Source organism: Chrysoperla carnea, chromosome 1 (genome assembly GCF_905475395.1).
Source record: "Chrysoperla carnea chromosome 1, inChrCarn1.1, whole genome shotgun sequence".
NCBI classification, from domain to species: Eukaryota; Metazoa; Arthropoda; class Insecta; order Neuroptera; family Chrysopidae; genus Chrysoperla; species Chrysoperla carnea.
The window spans coordinates 60,950,098-60,975,073 of NC_058337.1; the positions used below are offsets into that span (position 1 = coordinate 60,950,098).

Genomic DNA, 24,976 nt, shown 5'->3' on the forward strand with positions numbered 1-24,976 from the left:
ATTCATCTAGTCTCATATTTTAGCAAATTTAGTCTACTTGAAAAACGTCCTGAATAGATGCTTTCTAAAACTAGTCGTTTGCGTTCGGTGCTCAAGGTCACAAACTTGGATTATTCATTGGGCCAACATCATAAAGAAGTTTGCAAAAAATCAGAACTACCGAATTTGATGGAGACGTAATGTATAAAGTTATTGTAATACATGGGTAGATGGTCTATGTGTAGAATATGTAAAATAATGATAATTGAACAGACGAGGTCAGAATTTCTCGGTAACTAAACCAACAGAAACAAAATATAATGCTCAGGAAAACACGTACAGCAAGTTAATATTTCTAAAATTCTGTGTATTAGTTACGTCATTAAAAAGTGGAAGGATGGAGTATTATTTTTGTAGTGTTCGATTATCAATTTAAATAGGAAGCACGATTGGAGAGTGCCAAACTTGCTATAGTTGATTATTATTAAGGTTTTATTAATACCCACAAAAAATTTTATATTTTTAAATAATAATACCTATGATTTACTATTATTTATTCAGATAAAATTATCGGTTTTGTAATTGTATTCGTAGTAAAATACATTATGTCATCTTAAAAATATGGAATGAATATAGAAAACCTAAATATTTCACCGTAAAGTGTAAAATACCATATTGAATTTTTGGACATTTTCAAACTATATTCAGTTTACATTTAATTGTACGTAATATTAAAATGAGGAGAGCTTTTGAATAATGCGTACCTATGCTTTTCTCGTGTACGGGCATGATTCAATTATTTTAAAGATTTTATTGCATGTTATAAACTATTAGTTTAATACATTTCATTTAAACTTCCTCTAAAATAGAAATAAAGTATTTTTATTTTAAAATAAAATGAGAATTTTATTATTCGTAACATTAAAAACGACACAAATTCAAAAACCTCATCTTGTAATAGTCAAAAAGACTTTTACAAATCGAGCTTTTATTAAACAAATATTATTTTATTTTATAGTCGCTTAATTTGGATGAGGAAAAGTCTCCCTCAAGTTGCATTAAAATAGCATGGCGTTAGTGTTCCAGATGACACCGCATTACGCGGTTAAGTTCACGCCATACCATTCGCTCCACCAGCGCAATGCTGGCTCCTTTATTTAATGTATTCTGTAGCAATTTTTAAGCCAAGCAGACATGAGAATTTTACAGTCATAAGAGATTGTGCTCGATAATCCTAATGCATGTATGTTTATGACTGCGATTTTCTTAGGAATTATCTGATTGGTTTTGATGATACTGTGATAAGAGCATATTGCCTTAATGATGGCAAGTTTCATTATATTCGATATCGAAACGAAAAGAAGAACATATGCATGAACAATAATCATTAAGTAATACATCAAGTGTCGTACTAGTCGTTTTTGAGATTAATACAAAAATTCAGGCACTTTAAGATTTATATTTGGTTCATAATTTTGTAACACGTTATGATAAATAAATATGCGTATTTGATTTGATAACTTTTTTTACATTCAATAAAATTTTCATTTCCCTTTGTTTTGTTCCTGTACAGTGCACAAATACATTATCCCCATTCTACAACCGAAAATACGTATAAAAACTTTTTAATTTGGGTTAGGATCTTTAAATTTCATTTTCAATAAGCATATATATACGTATATATTATAGAGTTTATAAAATATAAAAATATATATGGCCGTGTGTCGTGACAATATAAATGTATGAGTTCCTGTTAGACCATAAGCTCATAATCATGCAAATATTTTGTTATTTGCTTTTAGGGCAATTGATAATTTCAAAATGTACCTACATAATTGTGCTTATAGAGAAAATTGATGTTTTAACCAAGCAAGGCAAGGGTCGAACTTATGGAAACCGAGCAAGTTAAGAATGAATGAGCACGGTAGTGGAGGCACAAACTTAAAAATATATTTTTCCAATTTGGATGATAAATTATATTATAACTTGACGATATAAGACAAAAAGTAAGAATAAAATTTTTCGATATCTAATTTCGATATCGATAGCGGAACTTTCAAAATATCGAAAATTGAAAATTTCGTTAATTATTCGGCTTTTGGTACTTCGATAACCAAGGCAGATATTGAAATTAATTATACCTATTAAAAAATATTCAATTCACATGTCATCCGAAATTTTGCCCTAGCACTTAATGTGGCGATCATCCATTTCTATTACCCGGTAATACAATTTACTCTAAAATGTATTTATTATGTTGTAGATTTACCTTTCGTTCACGATTCGCTGCAATTATAGCATTTGTGTATCTATCAATGACTAATACTGGATGAAGCCAAAGTTCAGCAGGCGCTTCACTAAAAGGTATCAATCCTGTTAATATTAGATGTTTTTGACGTTCCACTTCATTAGCCTGAAACAAATAAAATAGTCATGATTATAATGCTGCATTTAATTTAGGTTATCTAGACTATTTTGTACCTCTTATTTTGTCTCATAGGTGTCTTTCCACATATTACAACTAAAGCAACTCTAAATGACCCACTCAGAAAAATCATCCGTTGAAGTACTTTCAACCTTTTGTTTTCTGGGTACTTGAATCAGTAAAACTGAAATAAATATATCCTCGCGGGGCCCGTTTCAAAGATATAAAAAAGGAAGCGTTTTGTGATGAAGAAAGTTAGAATGATAAGTTTTTCCTAAGTAACCCAAATTCAAGGTTAAAAACCCATCTAGTAGGACTAAAAACTCACAGGAGGTAACTTAATACTTGTAGACTTAATTCATTTTAGGAAACCGAAACAGATTTGGGAAAACGAGGCTTAGGTCCAAGGTCAAAAACAAAGCTGACAAATACGCATATTATTATTTACCTACTCAAAACTGTTGTAGTTTTTCTACATTAGAAAAACATCTTGCCTAAGAAAAAAAAAAACTTTTTCAGCCTTTTTTTTTTGCAAAATATTTTCTTTTTAACTTTGATAAACCGTAACTCCGCCAAAGAAATTAAACAAGCTTAAATTTTCATTTTTTTCAAAAATTTTGTGTAAAATATGATGTAAATTTATTGCGTCCCGTAGAGAGCATTAAACTATGAAAATTTTAGTAGACAAAACTTACTTCTAAAGAAATAGCGAAAAAGGAAAACATCTAGTAAAAATACTTCTAAATCTTTCCTAAACTAGAGACATGGTTGCTTGGGGTTTATTATTTTACGATTTCTTCTTCAATTTGTTAGATAATTAGGAATGATTGTGGAAATAAACAAATTTGGAATAAGAAATTTGTTTATACTTTAACTGCACTTATTAATCAATATAACTTATAAAATGCATAAGGTTTAGAAACAAAATTTTTATATTATATAACATTTTTATAAACAAAAATCTGACAAATTAATTTTAGTTCATCATAAAAATAGTAAAAGCGTATTAAATATAAATAATAATCGTTATTCGTTGTAATAAATTTCTTTCAATAAATGGAAAAAAAATGAAATCCTTGACAATAAACATGCAAATTGATTTCTATGTAGGAGGCTTATTGGTTGATTTTTTTTTTTATTAAAATTTAAATATTTGATTTATTTTACGATTTATTTTGGACAATTTTATTTTTTAATCAAAATTCAGGGTTCGGATGTTTTATAACTTTTATTGTTTTTACTGTATTATTGTTGTGTCTTGAGCCCTTTTTATAATTTTGTCCGACAAATGAATTATGATAACTTACCACACGTCTGTTGATACGTTTATTCATTGTTTTAATAAAATCTTCTCTGATTTTGTCTTGTAATTCTTGCATATATTTTCGATTTGACATTCGCACCAAATTGCTTTTCATCAAATGTTCGAGCCGTGCACGAACATTTGACTCTCGTATTCTGAAAAGAAAGAAAAAATATTTGACTGTAAGTTTTTTCAAAATATGACTTTTGGAAATTTTTTGACATAATTGTTATAATTACAGGAGTGAATTATATAGGGCTTAATGGGGCTGAGAAAGAAGGAAGTTGAATTGAAAAAGGAAGATCTGATGAAGATCTTTATTTTTGTATTCTTAATTCTATGTTAATTCCTCTTCAGTAGATTTTCCGAACCTTTAATGAAATAATAAGTTTTAAAAACTGGATATTTAACATTTAAATAAATGGAGATTATACCAGCTGTATCTCTGGTTAAGAACTTGATATGACTAACAATTTCAAAAATCATATTTTTATTCAAATTGATTGAAAAAATAATATGCTAGGTTAAAACAATAAAAAAAGGTGGGTTTTCGAACGAATTACTTAGATATTTGATTTTTTTATGAACTTCTTGTTTTGTTTGTTTTTCAAAATTGCAGAGTTTGATGGGGGACATCATATTCTAACATTAGATTGGACCTAGTTCTTCGTGCTTCTTTAATAGCCAATTTAGATCCCAAAATTTCCTATTCAAGAAACCTAAAGAGCAAGGTCTAATCTGATGTCAGAATATGAAGTACTCCATCAAACTCTGCAAACTTTGCAAGTTTTTTTTTTTATTGAAGAGCTACAAAACGAGATATTAATGTGTATACAAGGTGTCTGGCTAAGTTGGCAACATATGGAAAACTTTTTTGTTATAAGGTTTACGAAAAAAAATTATTCTTTATAAAAAGCTCTGCTTTCAAAAATATTAACAATAAGCTATTCACTGTTGACATTGAATGTATAGCGTGTCCACAAATTGAGAAATTTCGATAGAAAGTTAATTGTCGTTTAGAAATGTTGACCAATTTGAACAGATAACAAGGGAAACGGTTCATAAAATCACTCCCAGTTGTATTAAACAGTTTTTTATATGTTGCAAACTTAACTAAACAACCTGTAGATTATTCACTTCCCACTTGTGAAACATGTAGTACCTACCGCCGGTCATCAAAAATATTTTCATCATTAGATTTATTATATAGTGCGTCGAATTATATAAGCAAAGCAAAAAAACATAGTCGAATAATGAAAATCGAAAAAGTCGACATTTTTATATAAATCGATTTCAAACTTCATTTTTCATTATACCAAACTTATATCAATCCTCAAAATTACAGAAAAAAATCATAGAAATTACGCTTCAATTTGGCCTAACGGTCTGTTTTATCTATGTCCAAATGACAATCTTCCTAAAACGATTTAAATGATACTTTTATTTCTATAGTAAGGACAGGATTCACTACACATCCGTAGGTACCCAAAAAATTATTATTGATTTTTTAAGAACATAATTATGATGGATCATTTTCTGCACATGGCACATATTCATGTTAGAGATTTGTCTAATTGAAAAATACTAATGGTTAAATGTACTGAGGAATGACAATGCGTGGAATAAAATGAAATGCGGTTTTAATCTGCGATAACTTACCGATTAAATCATTTTATAATTCACATCAAAAATTAAAATATTACAAATTCAAATAACATATTAAATTAAATTACAACTTTATTAAAATATAGAAAATTTTCTTTTGTATTTTCATTCTAGAAAAAACTACACATCAAAATTCCACAAAATGGAAAGCAAATCACAGTTCCTAACAAACACAATCTTTATGTAATTTTTTCGAATGTTACCGAGTTTATCTAATAAGGAACGCAAACCACAAACTATAAAACTATTGTTGTGTTCAGTAAATAAAAACTAAATGAAGTTGACTGATTTATTTGGTTTTTAAAACTGTTTGTTATATCAAAAGCTTTATAAAATATTGTTCAAATAACAAATAGGAGCATATACATATCGTATGAAAACGAAGTCTATAATATTATACTATACAAGTTGATTTTCTATTTGTTTTTGAACTCTTTAGAACGACATTAACCTTAAAGGAAAATCATTTTCAAATATTAATCATAACGTATTGAAGATTGTTTGTTGGTTTCGTTTCTACGTTCGCACTATAAAAGTTCTATCTTTTTTTCTTTTTATGTTTACATATCGGAGGTTTGAATACAAGATTTTAAAGCTTTTTTTTTATCTAAACAAATCATCTAATACACTTAAAAACACTGGAAGTAAGATAAACAAGAGCTCAGCGTTATTTACAAAACTGACGGACTACTGTGCCGAGATTTTAATTTCAAAAAGACAATAACAAATGACAAGGAGTCTATATTCGTGGATGAAAAAAAGACAAGTTTATCTATAACAGCACCTGTTAACTCAAAAGTAATGATTTCAAAACTGGCAATGACTACAGCAAAGGCTTCGAGAAGAAGATTATAATGCGCTGATTTACATAAAAATAGCTGAATTAGTACAAATATTTCAAACCATGAACATTTCAAAAAAGACACTTTTTGATTAAGAGGTAAAAAGAAGCTTACAGCGAATCCTATCATCGAGCCCTTATGTGAATTTTGTAACTTAAAAACTTGAGAAGTTGTTAAAAGTTCAAAATAATAACAATAAATTCAAGTTAATTCACTGTAATAAAATCAGATTTTTGCCCCAATTTCCTAGGTCACTTTTTGTATTATATAAATACGTATTTCGCCTACCAAGTAGTCATCATCAGTATGAATTAGCTAGTCGTAATTACTGTCATTGTGTAGGATACTCGTCGCTAATTTGGTGACAGCAAAAAAAAAAAGATAACTTTTGGAATGAATTTTTGATGTTTTCGTAAACAATAGAAACCATATTTTAGTATTTCATTAAAATAAAACGTATATAAATATACCTATATAAAAAGTAAAGCTATAATCATATCGCCTTACGTTTTATTATTTTTTTATTTATATTTCGTGACTACATGCGAAATTTCCTTCTCATAATCATAAAAATAATAATTTATGTATGTGATTCTTCTAAATAAAAATCTGATCCATTCCGTCTGTAATAGCATCCAGAAACTCGATAAATAATGTATAAATAGTCAACTGCGCTGACCCTGCGTGGGACTACTGCACATATTATAATGAAATTTTAAGGCCGTTACAATTATCATAGACCTTGGGCCGTATTTGTTGAAAAAATCCAGATTGTAGCTTTGCATATATAGGTGACTTCATCATGACGATCATGAAATAGGAAGGTGGTTTATTCGAGTCGAAATGCTATGACGTTAGACAGCATGACGTAAAAAATTTATTTTGATTTTAAAATTGTACTTTTTGAAAAAAGACCTATATACTTTAATTTTCGACGAAAAAAATAGATCACATCAAGTGTAGTTTTATTTTATATTTGCGGAAAACTATATGCAAAGTTTCAGAGTTACATGCAAAATTGCAGTATCCAAAAGTCTACCGATTACACATTAATAAAACAACTTACAGCCGAATGCTAGATTTTTTGTCACAAATATGTGACTTCAAAATCATTGCCTAAAACCATACATATATGTGTCAGGTATAGCACAAATCTCGTTACAACAGCCAGAGGTTCAAAAGCAATATTCGCATGAGCTGGAAACAAACACAAATTCTATTTAAAATAAAATACTAAATATCCTTCCTATAAATTCCAAAGTAGGAAAATTCAAACTAGGCATCTAGTCAAAGTCTAATATCCAGGCTTTATTCTACATCGTAAACTACTCAAAAAACCACTGGATTTTGAAGCATCCTCACTGATATGGTAATCAGTCCTAGATTCATCAACATAGTAATCAGTCCTAAAAAGAGATTCTTACCAAGAATCTTTATCAGCCATTCTCTTCACTTAGGTACTGCTAGCTGAGAACTGAATGGATCTCAATTTTAACATTCCCCTCTATATTCTAAAGTGACAACTACTAATTTAATGAATTTGATAGGTCTGTGAATTCATAAATCTTTCAATTTTTCCCATAAATTTTGTTTATAGCATTAACATTTTTAAGCGTTACAAAATTGGGACTAAACTTAGTAAACCTTGCATCTTACATATATGGATGGTATAAAAATATTTGTAGATTAGTGCATTTTAATCTTTACGAAATATCTCATCAGAAATTTTCATTTTTCAGCTTTCCTGATATGATGGTAAGTTAATTCCAAGAAATAATGTAATAAAATGGGACTGAAAATTTTAATAAAGTCTCCGAAACAGATTTACAAGCTTCGTGACTTTATTTTCTCGATGTGCAAGAATTATTAGTTATACTAACTTTCTATCGGAAAGCTAATAGGTTGTGCGTATACAATTTTGCCACCCTTTCTTCTACTACATTAACATTGTAATAAATAATATTATATATCTAAGAATAATATGTGTTCTAATACAAAAGATTATTTCAATTCAATGAAGTTGAACGTAAAATGAATGGCACCCTATCGTTTATATTTTCAAAAACCGCATCGATCATTAATTGAAATATTGTTTTCGTTTTCAACACGCCAACTTAATACAATAATTTGTTCGTACCATTATTTAAATGACTTATGTATTTACATTTTATATGTGTTTAATGACATATTTATCAGGTTTGTGCTATTTGGGCTTATATTATATTTAAAAGGTGTAAGACACAAGTAAAATGGTGTAGATATTGTGTTAATGGTTTATTATAATTATTATGTACAGCGTGCATAAAGATCAATTAACTTAGATAATTAATCTAAGTTCAAGACAAAAGTATTGTCTGATATGCTCATGTGATAAAAGTATAAGAGTTTATATAAACTCTTTTTCCCTACACCCACCATTTTAGTTTAATAGTTTGGCAAATAAAATTTTCTCATTAAAATAGCAATTATAGATGTTTATCACGACAAAGCCATTAGCTTCAATAATTTGAAAAATTTAGCAGGCCACGATACTCTTAGAAACAAAATCACATTCACAATAATTGACTTCATTTTTATGAGATTAATTTCGTTTTAAAGTTTATTTTCTTTAAAAAAATATCCGTTACAAAACACTCGTTGAAATAATGTAGTCAGATCTTAGTATTTATATTTTTGGATGAAAGTTAATAAAAGAACTCTTAAATTTTCGCCATGTCCATTTCTGTTATAAAATCAAATTTTAAACATCTCTAGTTTAATTTTGTTAAATAGGGATGGATAAAGATAGCTAGTACAAATGTCTCAAATTTTTTTATTTTGCTCGGATGAACATGGCAGTATGAAGTTACAAGCAATACAAAAATTATGACCACTATATATGATAATTATATAACTACTCCCAAACTACTACAAAGGCTATTTACTCCAAAACAGTCTTGAACTGAACAGCTGAACCTTACATTAACTTTCCAAGCTAGGCCAGTGACGTTAAACTGGGTAAAATATGTGTATACTGGGTAAAAGAACAGCGCATGTTTCTTTATACATCTCCAGATATTTAACTACGATAAACATACTAAAATCTATGAAATCTTTGTTAAAAATAATATTAAATTTTCAACGTAATCCATATACGCAAACCATAAACTAATATGTCCGTCCAAACAGTTATATTAAGAAAGTAATTAATTTTAAATTGTTGCCATGGAAACAGCCTGAAACAAAACTCATGCGCGATGTCAATAGCTATTTACAGATTGTCAATAGATATGTTGTTAGAACTACAGAGTCTGTTGAAAAAAAAAAAAAAACTAATATTAGTTTAACATTTGTTAATTATGTAGTCTTGATACACTTTGTATAAAGTTGTCCTATATAAACCAAAACTTTGAATTAATTTCAAGAAAATAATATTTTAACTTCATTACCAAGACAAAAACAATTCTATGGATCGCTCTGTGTAATATACCTGTGTCAATAGTTTCTATATTTTCATTGACATGATTAGGTTTATTTTATATATCTCTGATGTCGCTAATGAAATAAAACATATTTCTCTCATTTCATTAATGTTAAAAATGTTTCAACATATCGAATAATAACAAATATTTAGGCCAATCAAGAAATAGTTTTACATTACAAAAAAATATAATATTTAAAAAAAATTTCAGAGTAATACGTTTTCAATGAAGTCAAAAAAGATGTTGAAAAAAGATGCATCAGGTAAGACAAACATTCTAAGCAAAAACTAATTTAATAAAATTTATGATGAAAAAAAATGTTTTATAATAAAACCCCAATTGTTAAAGAAGTAAATATGAAATGTCTACAATCACGAAATCAAAATAATTTGGTCCTTCACGATCTCTAAGGTTCTTTACCCTAAGAAAACTAGGTTTTGGAAAAAAGTGGTTGAGATTTGTTGACCTTAAAAGTTCTAAAGGAATGTGCTCTTAAATTTTGTGTATTTATTCTCTGACCACATATCATAAAAATTTTGGATGTGAGTTTCATTCTTCTAAAATAAAGCATTGACGAGTGTAGCTGATAATAATCTTTATCTTTTATTATTTGTAGTAATTCAATTCGAAAATTTTTGTTTCATCATCATAGAAACCATAAAGACGCATTCTTATCAAACAAGACAAGCCAAAATCGTGAAGTAAGCCGTCGAATACTAAGATTTTTAACTGCAAATTGCTAATTGATTGTTAATACGACATAGATATTTATTATGATAACCATTATAGGCTAAAAATACTAGTGTTGTAAAAATTCTTTAGGATATGAGAAAAAGAACATTTTTGAATTATTGAGAAAACTAGATCATTTGTTATTATAGACAGTAATTTGGCTAATTTGATTGGTTGAAGATACGTGCAATAATAAACTATATACCAAAGCAAAATCAGTAATGATACAAGTAGTTTTGACTAATTTTACTCACTGACGTGGTTGAAATAACTCTCCTATAGAATCACCTATATACTAATGAAATCACTTATAGTCGAAACACTTCCCGTCTTCTAATAAGCGCAATTCTCCAATCCTACCATTCTGACCACTTTGGTCGGTGTGTCAATGGAAGCTTTTTATCTAGAGGTATGCCGTAGACAAATCTAAGACCTAACTTTTAATGGTTTCTTTCGCTGAAAACATTTAAGCTGAATTATTTTATTTTTCGAAAAAAAATATTCATTCTGATATTTTTTATAATCATAACAGATTATTTTATTCTTTTAAAATAAGAGACAATTTTTAATTTAAAACAATTTTCTAATACATTAGCGCAAGTCTCAATTGATATTTAGGGACTTTGAGGATCAAACAAATTCAAGATCAGTAGAATATTTTAATAACTTGAGGAATATTTGCTAGAACATACAGTCTTGAATCGTTGTTTCTTCCTTAGATTTTTCTTTTTTTTATTAACGCGTGTACAGTTAAACGTGTACCTACAGTAAAATGTAAATATGTATTTACTTGTATAAAACTTTCAATTAACTATATTGATTATATAAATTGATTACTGTACCATAAAATGTGCCTCTTATAGTTGTCAATAAAATAATTAATATCAGGTGATATCAAAAATCTTTTTTTTTAACTTTAAATGTTTCAAAATTTAACACCTGTCACGCCCTTTTTCGATTTTACACAAAAAGATCTAAATTACTTACCGCAATTTTAATTACTGTTTATTATAAGCGTTTTTATAACGGCGAAATCACCTGATTTGTAAAACATTGGCAAATATAATATCAAAGAAAAAACTTATATTACTCTACTAATATTTAAAATAGGAAGGATTTGATTATTTGTTTGCTTGTAACATATAAACTTAAAAACTACTGGACCAATTTTAAAAAAAATTAGGGTTCTAAACCAAAAATTAAAACCTATGAAATTGAGAACAACAGAAGGGATAAGTGAGGGCAAAGGAAATGAAGACTATTGCGCAGTAGTCTTTGGTTTTAAAATTGAAATTCAATCAGAAAACATAATCTCGTCATTTAAGCTATAGATCTGTCACAACACAGCAAGGAATGCGCCGTGCACTATATGACGATACTTGATAACTTTTGATAACTTTAATAATTACTAAATAATTCAGCCAAAGTGAACTAGTATATGCATAGAAAAACAAAATTGCTAAAGTACGACATGTTGGCGATGGTAGACAAACTCATCGTTGCATTATTTTTGCCGGAAAAAAATTTTCGAATCTCTTATTAAATTATCTTGAAAATATTCTAACTAAGTATTCATGAAGAAAGAAAAATTAATGTATTCGGCATATTACGATCATGAACATTTGAAAACGGATTGCTTTCGAAAAAAGTCGTAAAGACAGTTTGGTAGACTCGACAAAAGGGAGCTACTCGTGCAATTTCAAGTATGCATTGATCATTTATCAAAAAGGGTGCTGTCTCGCGGACTATTATTTCCTATACATTTACTTTTCCATTTAAATTTTTTCTATAGGATGCATAGTTTAGCAAATAGAATGCACAAAAATTTCGAAAAAGTTTTTTCGATCAATCAAAATCTAGCCCATCTCACTCCGCATTGCTGCTGTTGGTTGGATTTATTTTTTCCTATTATACAAGAGCTTGTTCGATAATATCACGCTGTTATATTGCTTTACCAATGTTTAATTTTGTTGTTGCTCGAACCCAATTTCTATTAATATATATTTGGCATATATTATTATTATTATTGAGTGTTTGTAACTTGATTAGCTCAATTGACCACATCAATAATGATCTGTATTATACTGTAGTAAAAAAATCAGACAATTTACCTATAGGAGTCAATTCCCAATAAGTGTTTGTACGTCGCCCATGAAACTCTTAAGTTAATAATCCACAAATTATACAGTTACCTTTCATTCTTTGTTACGAAGAAATTTTATATTACTGGAAGGTATACAAATTATATGGAATTATAAAAATACCATTGGGGTAATATCAAATTTATATTATTAAGAGTTCCAAACACTATTCAACTGACGAAAACTATACACAGTAAATATCATATTGAAAAAAAAAAACACAATTATAAAACTTTTAAATTAAATATTTTTTTTATTTACTTACTCAGAGTAATTACAGATAGATGCTACAGCCTCAGTATTGCAGGTACAACGGACACCATCCACGGTGTCACGCAAATAACGAGACAGCTCTCAAGCAATTTCCTCGAGGCTTTCGAATATTTTTGTGTGACTTTGAAATGATTATGAAAGATGATATGATAGATTTTTTTTAATGCCGATGTGTATGAATCCAAATAAAAATTTTGTTGCCTAAAAGTTGTTTTCGTGAGTTGAAAAACCTCGGTGGAAATCGAAAGCCAAATTCTTAAGTAATTTTCAACAAGTAATCTTAGTGCTGATCTTAATTTTGACTTTGGCATTATAAAAAACGTTGGCTATTTGAAGATAAACTTTATAAATACTGGAGTAAATCTAAGCAAAAAAAGGCTGTTATATGGATTAAAAGTTCGAGCAGCGAAACTTTGGGGTTTTTCTTTTCTCATCAAAATAAGTATTTTTTGAAATTTTTTACTTTCCCGGAGTGGTGCAACATGTTTAAAAAACAAAATGGCGTCAAAAATGGAAATTTTTCAGAAAACACCCCCCAAAGCCAGTCCATACACCCCCCAAACAACTATTTCCAGAAAGTGTTAAATTTTCCGTTTTTCGGAAAAATATGGATCAAGGAGTCATTTTACGGTAAGTCACTTATTATAAAATCGAAAGATAATAAAAAATGCTACAATTTAAAAAAAAAGAAGATAAACTTTATAAATACTGGAGTAAATCTAAGCAAAAAAAGGCTGTTATATGGATTAAAAGTTCGAGCAGCGAAACTTTGGGGTTTTTCTTTTCTCATCAAAATAAGTATTTTTTGAAATTTTTTACTTTCCCGGAGTGGTGCAACATGTTTAAAAAACAAAATGGCGTCAAAAATGGAAATTTTTCAGAAAACACCCCCCAAAGCCAGTCCATACACCCCCCAAACAACTATTTCCAGAAAGTGTTAAATTTTCCGTTTTTCGGAAAAATATGGATCAAGGAGTCATTTTACGGGTAAGTCACTTATTATAAAATCGAAAGATAATAAAAAATGCTACAATTTAAAAAAAAATTTAACCTCGTAGGACAAAATGGCATAAAATGGCAGCCATTTTAAACAATTCCCTAAATTGGAAATTTTGGCCGAACTATTTAACGGATTTTGCTAAAATTTTAACCGAAAGTTGTAAGTAATAAAACCTACTATTGATATTAGTTTCATTAAAATCAATCGAATATTTTTCAAGTTACACTCAAATGAACTGTTTTACCATATGTATGTATACATATATATATAACTGGGAGGGGAAGGGACGAAACCCCACTAAAAAATTATGAGGAGTAGTTCTTAACATTGACTACAAACCTACCAAATTTGGATATCCACCGATGTCCCCTTTTGCGAATATAAAATAAAAATGATAAAATTTCTGAAAAAATTTCCATTTTTGACGCCATTTTGTTTTTTAAACATGTTGCACCACTCCGGGAAAGTAAAAAATTTCAAAAAATACTTATTTTGATGTGAAAAGAAAAACCCCAAAGTTTCACTGCTCGAACTTTTAATCCATACACAAGGCGTAATTTCACTCTACTAAAATAGAAATCCTCATTTGTGAATAGCCAATGGAATGGAAACGGTGAACAATTTTTTGCTTAAATAGTTAATCAAATTGGAAGAACGTTAACTAGTCACCAAATCTGGTAAAATTTTGGCCATAATTAGACAGCTTGTTAAAAATTACTTTAAAAATGATCTTTGCTCGTAAAAAATTTTCGGTTGAAAAAAAAAGTTTCAAATAATATTTTGTGTTATGAACAAAAAGAAAACAAAATTTTCATTTAATGATTCGTGTTGGAAATTTAATCAAAGTTCATTTTCAGTATATTTCAGTAATACATATGTTAAGCACAAAAAGAAAATGTAAGTTTGGTTTTTGATTCTTACTTTATGAACCTCCATCTTGCACCCCAGAGAGCTTAGGTACCTGAAATATTTCATGATATGTTCAGGAGGTTCAAGTCTATCCTAATATATGGTTTTTTTTCAATCTTAATCGATACATTTTTTTGACATAATATATTTTGAGTTTCAAATATTTTTCATAAAAATGTTTGCCTGGAAAGGTTTTGAGCCGTGCTGTTACTTATATGACCCTGGATATAATGCAGACTACAAATAGTTTATGGAAATCTGAAGTAATATATGTGATGTGAGATACACAAGGTGATTTTTAAAATGTTTTCACATTAATATTTCGACTTATTGAATAATCTATTAACGAACAATGCATATGCTCATTTTTAAGAGAAATATTATCTTCATTATCAAACAGAGATCAGCTCATGTTTTTTTAATGGAATAATTTTTTAGCTTATTATTAATCTTTGTGGCAAAATGCAACTTTTGTTAATAAATTTGTTTCCAAAACCGTAAAAAAGTAAATTTTTACCACCTGTTAAAATGGAAATTTGAATACATACAAAACCTATTTGACTTCTAACAAACATTATTATTTTGAGAGTTTGTTGGTTGAAAATTTTTTGGCGAGAACTTTCGAAGAACAAAAGTCTGCTGAAAAAATAATATCTTCAATCCGCCTAAAATTAAGCATATACATTACATGTCTTCGTGTTTTTTGATTTTTTTTTCGTTTTCAAAAGATATTTTTGTGGAATATTTTTAAAAAATCACCGTGTTTATGGTGAAATGTCTGTAAAATAGAATCATAATATTCACATTTATTATGATAAAAATAGTAATACAATATTTTAATATTGCGCAAAATCAGGGTCGATTTCCAATTTCTTGGAGAAAAAAATTTAATAAATCAAAAAACCCGGTTGCATAAAATATAAACTAGACCGATAAAAACATGTATTAGATTATAGTCCTAGCAAACCTAAAGGCGGTTTTCCATTCAAGGGACAGTTGATTTTATGTTGTGGTTTTGCTTTTCTAGAACCCGAAAAACAAAATAAAACTGAAACAAATCCAAAATAATAATTTTAAAAACCCATAATTGATTAATATTATTCAACTGTCGCAAAACACGCAAGTCTTCAAAAAGTTTGCGAACAGTTAAGTTATTAGTCGAATTTGTGTTTGTGTTTTGTTTGTCCGTTTAGTGAAAACCCGGCATAAGGGAACATGAATTCAAAGGCTTCCATGTATTAAAAGATTTAAAACAAAGGATTGAAAGTTACCCTAGAACACTCGGCTTCAAAAAAATTTAAAAAAAAAAAAAAACGGCTTTAAAAGAAAAACTATTCCAAAAAAATTAAGATGCACTAAAAAGTAAGAAAGATAACGATAATATAATGAAGTTACAATTATTGTTATTTTTGGAGTCGGTGTCAGCCAAGGAAACAACTGTGACAGAACAGTTTGCTACATTAACTTGGCTGACACCGACTCCAAAAATAACAATAATTGTAACTACATTATATTATAATTGCAACCCTAATTCTAAAATTGCCTTGGTGCTCGCACTACCTTAATACTTGTTCAGACAAGAAATAATTTACTTGATATTAAGCTATACTAAGATGAATGCCGAGAACATATTTTCTTGCAACTTTTATTTTCTTTCAGTGTACAATATTTTTTTTTAAATACACCTCTGCAAATTAAATAAAAATTTACAATATTTTATTATGTGACAAAGTACTTGCGACTCAAATAACACACATGTCATGTATACAGAGTTATCCAAAAAAATAGGTAAAACCCAATAAATTATGCTTCCTGCGATTCACAAAGTTTGTTTGAATAATTTTACATTTGTACATTACGATACTACTCATTCTAATTATAATACAAATTTTGTTTTAACTTAATACTCCCGTTTAGCACGTACAAAATCCAACAAAAGTTATATATAAAACAAAGCTGTACTATATATGGTCTCGAGTTCTAACACTTCTCGAAAATCTACACTTTGCAAAATATTCACATTAGAAAAAATCTCCGAAAAATTTGTATCTTGTACCAGAGTAAGTGAAAATAATAGCCTGCAAATGAATTGAGGAATTCATTTATGAGAAGTCGGTGTAAAACTTAGTTGTATATTTAGCGGGCTTACTGCTGTTTAAATCATACCCCACGAAATTTTAATGATTGAATGGAATTTCTTTCACAATGATAAATTTGTGGAGAACTATAATTCGAACGAGTTTTGTCGGAAAGGCTGTTTTTAAATTATAAATAGTTAAGACTTACGAAAATGACCCTTTGGGAACTTTATTCTTCCTACAGCTACAACACGATAAATTCTCTATAATTTCATTCCTCAAACAGTGTAATTTCTCTTCCACCAAAGAAAAAAAAGGCAATAAGAAAATAGAAGTATTCTTAAAAGTAACAGTTCGGAAGGGGATCCATTTAAAATTTGAAGATTACCTACTTTCATAGTGGTATGGGAAACAGGTTATCAGTAGATGGGCAGCTGTAATATTATTCTTTTTGCTGGTCAGCAACACTTTCGTTTTGTCCACATTCACAATTCACACTTAATTTGCGCTATACGATCGTTAAATGCTAACCTCATTATGAGTATATATTTATATAATGGAAGATTGGCTCCGTTTTTAACTGGATGCCAGAAGACAGTGAGAACTATAAAACCTGTCTTTAAGAATCACAAAATTGGTACAAAAGTTATGGGATGTATTTATTTTGTGAATATCACTGTAGCACATATAGGCTTTAATAATATATCTTTTATCCTTTGGTACGTGATCTAATAAAATAAATTGTAAATAAAAAGACATTTTTTAGATTTATATCAAATAAAAAAAACTAAAAACGATAGCTGCCGCTAATTCGTTTTTTATTAGTTAAAAAAGGAACCATCAGAACAACAAACGTATTTCGGTGAAAGTGTGTGTACATTCTTTTGCTTTATCAGGTTCGTACACATAACACCATCTTACAATTTTATAAACGATTTCAAGTGTTGAGAAATAAATTATTAAACCAGGTGTTTCAATGAAAAATCATTTAGAATTGTATTGGATTTCATTAGCTAACTCAAGTGATGTTATGACACATTGATATTTCTAGATTAAAGATCTATGAGTCCTCCCACTCTCTTCTCCCCAAATACAGTCAAATCATATGATCTTGCTAATGGAGCTAATTGCTCGGCGATGTAGCATTTCCAATTAGGGGGAACGTGTATGACACACGTAAACTTATCGAATTCCGGCTTAAGAATAAGTTAAGGTAAAATACATTTTATTGTATCTCTTTCAGAAATTATAAAAGGAAACAGGTTCCGTTCAGAAAATTTAAAACTTCGGAAAAGGGGCCGATTTGTTTGAGATTTGAGTGAATAAAAAATAACAACATTAAATTTTGTTTTGCAAATAACGCATTATAAATTTAACATACAAATTCTATTTCTGGAAAGGAGCAGTTGAAATTTAATTTCTCGATACAATTTTCTTACCGCATAGCTTTATTAGAACAATATTTGCCCAAAAATAAAAACCAGTCGGGATTCTGATCCCGACACTATTCAAATAAATTGTTGAAATTCTTTCAATATACATGTCTAACCTTCTCCGATATTTCTGATTCACGCGTTCTAAATGTAACAATTTGAAATTATCTTCGAGTGTACTTGATATTGATAAGCTGCTTAATAATAGGAATATGAGTTAGTCATTTCATCTTTAATTAGAAAAGTATTTTAAACAAGTGAAAAAACAATTGACTGAGTTAATTGTCGACATACCATGTAGCAACAGTGTTGATTACGCTATCGCTTGATTTTTTTACGTCATGTAAGTAAAGAAAGATAGCCAATCTTAGATAGCATACATGCATACATGCCATACACACATAGCTGATATAATACACACTATATAATTTCCCCCCTATTTGCGCCCTCACGGTTTATAAAATGGGTCCTACGGACCCAAGACCCAATTGACATATGTTGCTCATTTTCGAACTCACTTTTTACGTTCTGAGCGCGCTATTAAAATTTCAGCTTGATATCTCTTTTCGTTTTTGATTTATCGTGTTCACAGACAGACAGACGGATAGACAGACATTCAAGAGTACAACCGAAAATGGATTTTATGAGCACCTATACATACCAAAATTTTGCTCGTAGCCTCCTTATTTTTAAGTGTTACAAACTTGGGACTATTTGGGATTTTTAAAGGAATCACCACAATTGATATGAGTGACGTAAGTATCAAAGTCGTGACCTATTTTGCGGGAAACATACCGGCATTTATTAATCATCCCTTAACTTAAAATATTTCTTTGAAATTCGTTTGGAAAAAACGTTGTATTTTATAAAATACACAATTTTATCACCAAAAATTTTAAGTGATTTAGAAATAGGATTTCCTAAATTTGACGGTTTCTTTAAAATATGTATATATAGTAATGTTATATAAACAACAACAAGGAATTCATTAAATGCCTTTCCATACTACGTATAATTTTAATCAAATTTCTTAAAACAATAATCAAGCATCATTAAGTGCTTTTGAAAATTTCCCTGTGTTTTAATTTGCATTCCCGTTCTTGGAAAAAAAGCTAAATAGAAATTATTGTAATCGAGTCAGGGAGAAAAGTTCTAGCACACCTTGAAATTGAAAAAAGTACAAACTATTCTACTAATTCTAATTCTAACTAATTCCTGGTTTTCGTGCGGCGTTCGCGAAAAACTGCGCGGAGCCTCCTTCCGAAATTATCAGGGGAAGTTGCAAATAGGTATGTATGTTCATAGATTGTTAGTTCATAGGTCCTAAGTTCATACCAATCCTATCTGATAATTTTAAGAAGGTTAAATTAAGGTTAAAATTAAGTTAAATATATTAGTGCTAGTAAACCTATTTTTAGTATAAAAAATTCTTACTAAAAACTCCAAAACTGTTATTTGTGACCATTGACCAATTTATTTATTCAGAATGCTTTGAGCTATACATATAAATATTCATACAGTTGAGCTGTGAATAAATTCCAATAAAGTCTGTGCGTCGTGCTTTGTAAGGAACTTCGAAGAGTATCATTATTGATCAAAGTATCATCCCAACCTCATATGATACATTATGGGAGTGGATAGTTCGAAATAAATTTTTGGAGACATATTTTCACCAAGAGAAAAAAACGATAAAAAAAGGGTATCTTGTGGATATAGTTTTTAAATGTTGGCATACATGAATTGAAACGAATTTTGTTATTTATTTATTTTGATTGAAAAACTGAATATAAAAATTTAGAGACTTTATTAATCAAACGTCAAAATTTGATCCCAAAACATATAGGTCAAACCAAACAAAAAAATTTGCCTCGTAAAGAAAGGAGCATTTCAAAACGGGGATAAAAGTTGAAGGTCAATCATCTGTAGTGTTTTTTTAATTAAAGGGAAAAAATACAAAAAAGTTATGTAATAATTTATTCATTCCGTAAGTAAATTTTTCTTCACATCGTATGCTACGTTGTATGTATACAACCTTCATTGGTTAATTTAATTTTAAAAACAAAATTAAAAAAAATTCAATTCGTCTCCTTAATGCAACAGTTTATTACTTTATTCTTTTAAATTGTTAAACTTATATTATACACATCAGGGGATTGATATTATACTGTTAAAGTTTTTCAAATATTAATGAAATATGTTATTAATTTGTAAACACCATTTTTACTTCCGTACTTATAAAGTTATACAATTTGAGAAAAATTGTTCCACATTAGTGAAAGTTCGAGCTTTTATTATCGCTTCCTTTCCTTTCTTTGGAATTATCAAGTCAAATTAAGAGACAGGCGAATTTGGAAAAATATTAAAAGGGGGTAACATTTTAATTTTATTATAATAACAAATTAGTTTAAAAAGTTTTAATATAGTATTATAACAGGGTTTTTTTAGTGCCAGGACACTAAAAAATCTAAACTAAAATAATTAATTAAAAAATAAAAAACCCAACTGCATTATATAAAATCTAAAAAAAAAGAAACAATTTCAGTGACTTTAACGGTCGGGGGCTTTTAAAATGAAGACTGGCTCAAATCTTCGTATTAATGTGGCTCTATAAGGTTAAAATCGTCGTTATGTAAACTAGTGTAGTTGTTTCTTTTTTTTTATATTTTATTTAACGCAGTCGGGTTTGTTATTTTTTATTAATTATTTTTATAAACGAAAATTTAGTTATTATGATCAAAATATTAAAAATTGTAAAACTGTATTAAAAAATAGTTTTTAAACTCTTATTACGTCAATTTATCTCATCGAAAATTTTCAGTAATTTTGAGTAAAATTCTAACTACTGTGCAATAAATGCCTACTGTAGATCTGGAACGATTATATACAATAGCGATTAAATTTTTTTTAATTTCGTCTTAAATCTTAATATCAAATAACAACTCCGAAGAAGGTATAAAAGGTGTATAAAAGGTGTATTTCAGTCTTGGGTGGGATTGAAAAGTGTTGGCTAAAATAAATTTTAAAAGTGCTCTTTGCTAAAAAGTTGAACACCAACGAGTATGAGCTTTCGAAGGAATAATTAATGTCCCTTCTGATATAAATATATATCGTGATCGTGTACAAAAGAATTTTCGTTGAAGCGTAAGTACTGAAAGCTTAAAAAATGTTGAACAATGATCAGATCGGGTCATATTATATATAGGTCATTTGAAAGTCTGTAATTTCCTCTTTTCATATCAAAAGCTTAATAATTATATCTTAGCCTTCTGCTTTGTGAAGAGCGTTGGAAGATTAATAAAAATTATCCCTTATTTTTTTACCACCTGCCAACGTTGTGTTTGAATGTAATTGCGTGTTTTTCTATGGCTACAACAAAAAATATTTTATATTTATTTATTCTTAATTTCATTTTTAAAACAATTCAAAATATATACAAAAATACTATTTTCAGTTGTTTATTACCTGACCACCATATCATCAAAAATATTGATAAACGAAATTTTCTTGTTATTTTTCTGATTTGAATTCTGATTTGAATTTTGTCAATGGTAGTTTTTTATTTATTTATTTTTTTTTTTTTTTTTAAATAGTAGTTTAATAATTTAAAACATCTATTTGATTTTTATAAAGTATATCTTATTTTCGGGCCTTATACCTCACGAAAGAATTATTTTGAATGAAAAAGTGATCTATTTAGCTCTTTTATTATAGTTCAGCAACATTTCACACTTCAGAGATTTAGCAAAAACCAAAAATTTTTTACTGTCCTCACGCATTGTTTTCCATGTGACACATATTTGTCCATTGCGTTCGCCAAATTTACCTACAAAAGTACAAGGAAACCGCATTTGCGTATGACAAGTAAATTTTACACTTTCATTGATCATTCAGGTACTTATAGTTGGTCGAAAAATCGTGAGCTTAGAGTCAACTGCTCCCTCATTTGTAAGGTCTAATAGTGTTTGAAGTTTGTGCAGTAAATCTATCACCCACTCGAGTAAGTAATAAAATCAATAACTTGTGTTTTTGTGTTTCTAACATCACCCCCGTATGCAATTAACAATTTACTTCATTCTCATTGCACTCTGTAGTATACCACATCACGCTTTCTGAATAAAATATCGCCATTAACTTCTTGTAATGTGTATTGAAAATAAATTGCGGCTGTATTTTACATAATGTGGCATTACACAATATTGTGGCTTTATTTTTGTCCTTTAGTAACGGAATTCTAATTACAACGATGTAGCCGAGTAGATAAATATCCAATCACCTTAACAACTGATTAGTACCATTATTATCGTAGGTTAGGTTAAGTTAGAGTGGCCATCCCGGGGTGGGATACACTTAGACCATAGGGTCCCTTGTGATACCGAAAAAAAGAACCGCAGCAGTGCTTTGACGCCAACGGACTTTTGGTCGGATAGAGCTGGGCAGTGACAGAGAAGATGAGAAATTGTCTCCTCTCCCTCCACACTGCGACGACTCCTGCAGTAGTCGTTATGGTAAAGTAGGTAGAAAATATTGGTTGTCCAAGAAGTTTGATACCAATATGTGTTTTACCACCTTTCCACTGATAATTTCATTTATCAGCTCCTCAATTATTTTTAGAGGCTGACTGCGGCCCCTACATGCATATACTATGCACTACTCCAGCCCATCACAATTATTTATTTAATTAATTTTTGTTGTAACGGTGGGAAGCGAATCCACTACCCTAGGCATACCGCGAACGGAATTGGTTACACCTTAACCAACTGAGCTACAAAGGTTGACGGGATGAGTAGTCGTGATACACTGCCAATCATTGTTATTATTATACAATCAAAAAAAAAAAAAAGAAAAATATGATTTGATTTGATTCCATTGGCATTTATTTCATTTGAATCTTATTTTATAAGATAACCACGGTATAACATACAAATTTTATTTTATAAATTAAATTACTTCTGTATTCTGTTTTTTTATTAACAATCTTATATGAGACCACATACAAATTTATTAAGGGTGGATTTTCTTTACTACTGTTAAGAGTTGTTTTTTTATTATCTTTGCAAACCATTTTACCCCTATTAAGAATTTCAATTTTTCTTATTAAAGTTGAAATATACAAAAACATTGCGAGAAATCAGTAAAAATAGACATAAACACTAAGTGATATAAAAATTTTGTGTTGGTTGTCTTTTTTCGGGACTAAATCAAGTGTGTATAATTTTAACAAGTTTGAAAATATCTAAGTGAAGAATTCTTTTTATAGTTAAATATTTTGTAAATGGTTGTACGAGATATAAAAGGTTTGCAACACTCACAAGGAAATAAAAGTACGAGGTGTGTATTCGTGAATATTTATCAAACAGGGTGATGTATTAGGTTTCAGGACGCAGGACGCACAAATCGTTAAACGTTGATTTTAATTCAACGTGAGTTGAAATTTAGGAAATTATTATCGCTCGTTGACAACGTTTTTGTACATACATAATAATAATATTGTTATTATTATTCAATTATCTGTTAATATTGATTTAGTTCCTTATCGTATACAAGCATACACCATAAAAGGAATTTACGAAATTCTTTCTAAAGCGTTAAAATAACGACTGAAAGTTTGAATAGTAAAATCCATACAATTTATTTTAAAATAAAAAATAGCATTACGATTGCTGGGATAACAATGTTACTATGGATAATAAAAGTATGAATATTTCCGCGAATGAACAAGTAGATTTGGCCGCAGATAGTCTTATTTTTTTTTGCCTTTTTAGTGTTTGCAACAACTACCGGTTTTTCTTTCCTTTGCTGCCTTTTAAGAACGAGGAATTTTTTTAGTTCAAAGTAATCACCTACCCAAGTTGCATATATTATGCGACTGCCTAAGATGTGCACTTATGACCACAACATTTTGTCTGGAGCGTTTTTTTCTAATAAAATTAATTTTTCGGGTTTCAAAGAAAATGTATAGTCAAAAAAATACCCTATATTAATATTATTATTGGTTTGAAACCACATTGACAGCCGAGACCAAAATTGAAATTCAGACTTATCCTCGCTCGAAACCAAATATAACAAAAATTTGATAAAATTGATATTATATCCAGGATAGGATAGAAATTCCTTATTTACAACATACTTGCAACATCGCATCATGCACAATGCGGGGCATTCCCCGAAAGGACTCACTGTATTAGCAAGAACTGCTATCACAAAATTTTTCACAACTTGAAGATGTTTATTATAAAATGTGATTCTCGTATATTTATTTCAAGGCCAAAATTTCGGCCGTTTTTGGACTGAAACCTAAGCGGCAGCTGAAACAAATTTTACTGACCCAATCTAGCAAAAAACCGAAATCGACACTGAAACTTCAATCGGACACTAATTAAATACTTTATTCTGACGTAATTATTATGTAGTTCTGAATGTTTTGATTTGGTTGTGTTTGTTTGTGTATTGCATAAAACTAGCAAGGACTATAAGCTAAAGTTTGAAAGACTTCGGTATTTTAATTACATCTTATGCGAAGTAATACCCTTTATTTCAATGAAAATGAAACGATCTCACACAAAAGTATAACTATAGACTAACTCTATACTTCCAAAATATTAATGTGCATTAAAAAGAACGTTTCTTCACAAGGTTGCAACTTGCAGCAAGCAGTGTTTTTACCATCAAAATTAAATTTAAAATAAGCCAAGAATACAACTGACTGATATTATCGTTGTGTGCGTAGTCATGGTA

General features: G+C 29.1%; 1 protein-coding gene across 1 annotated transcript in view; it reads right to left on the reverse strand.

The window, feature by feature from the left end:
• LOC123305907 overlaps nucleotides 1-24,976 on the reverse strand; it is a 78,275-nt gene that overhangs the window by 3,977 nt on the left and 49,322 nt on the right. The window contains exons 2-3 of the mRNA XM_044887745.1: nucleotides 3,712-3,862; nucleotides 2,249-2,392 (exon numbers count right to left, since the gene is read on the reverse strand). Coding sequence (XP_044743680.1) covers nucleotides 2,249-2,392; nucleotides 3,712-3,862 — 295 coding nt within the window. The remainder of the gene's footprint in view (nucleotides 1-2,248; nucleotides 2,393-3,711; nucleotides 3,863-24,976) is intronic.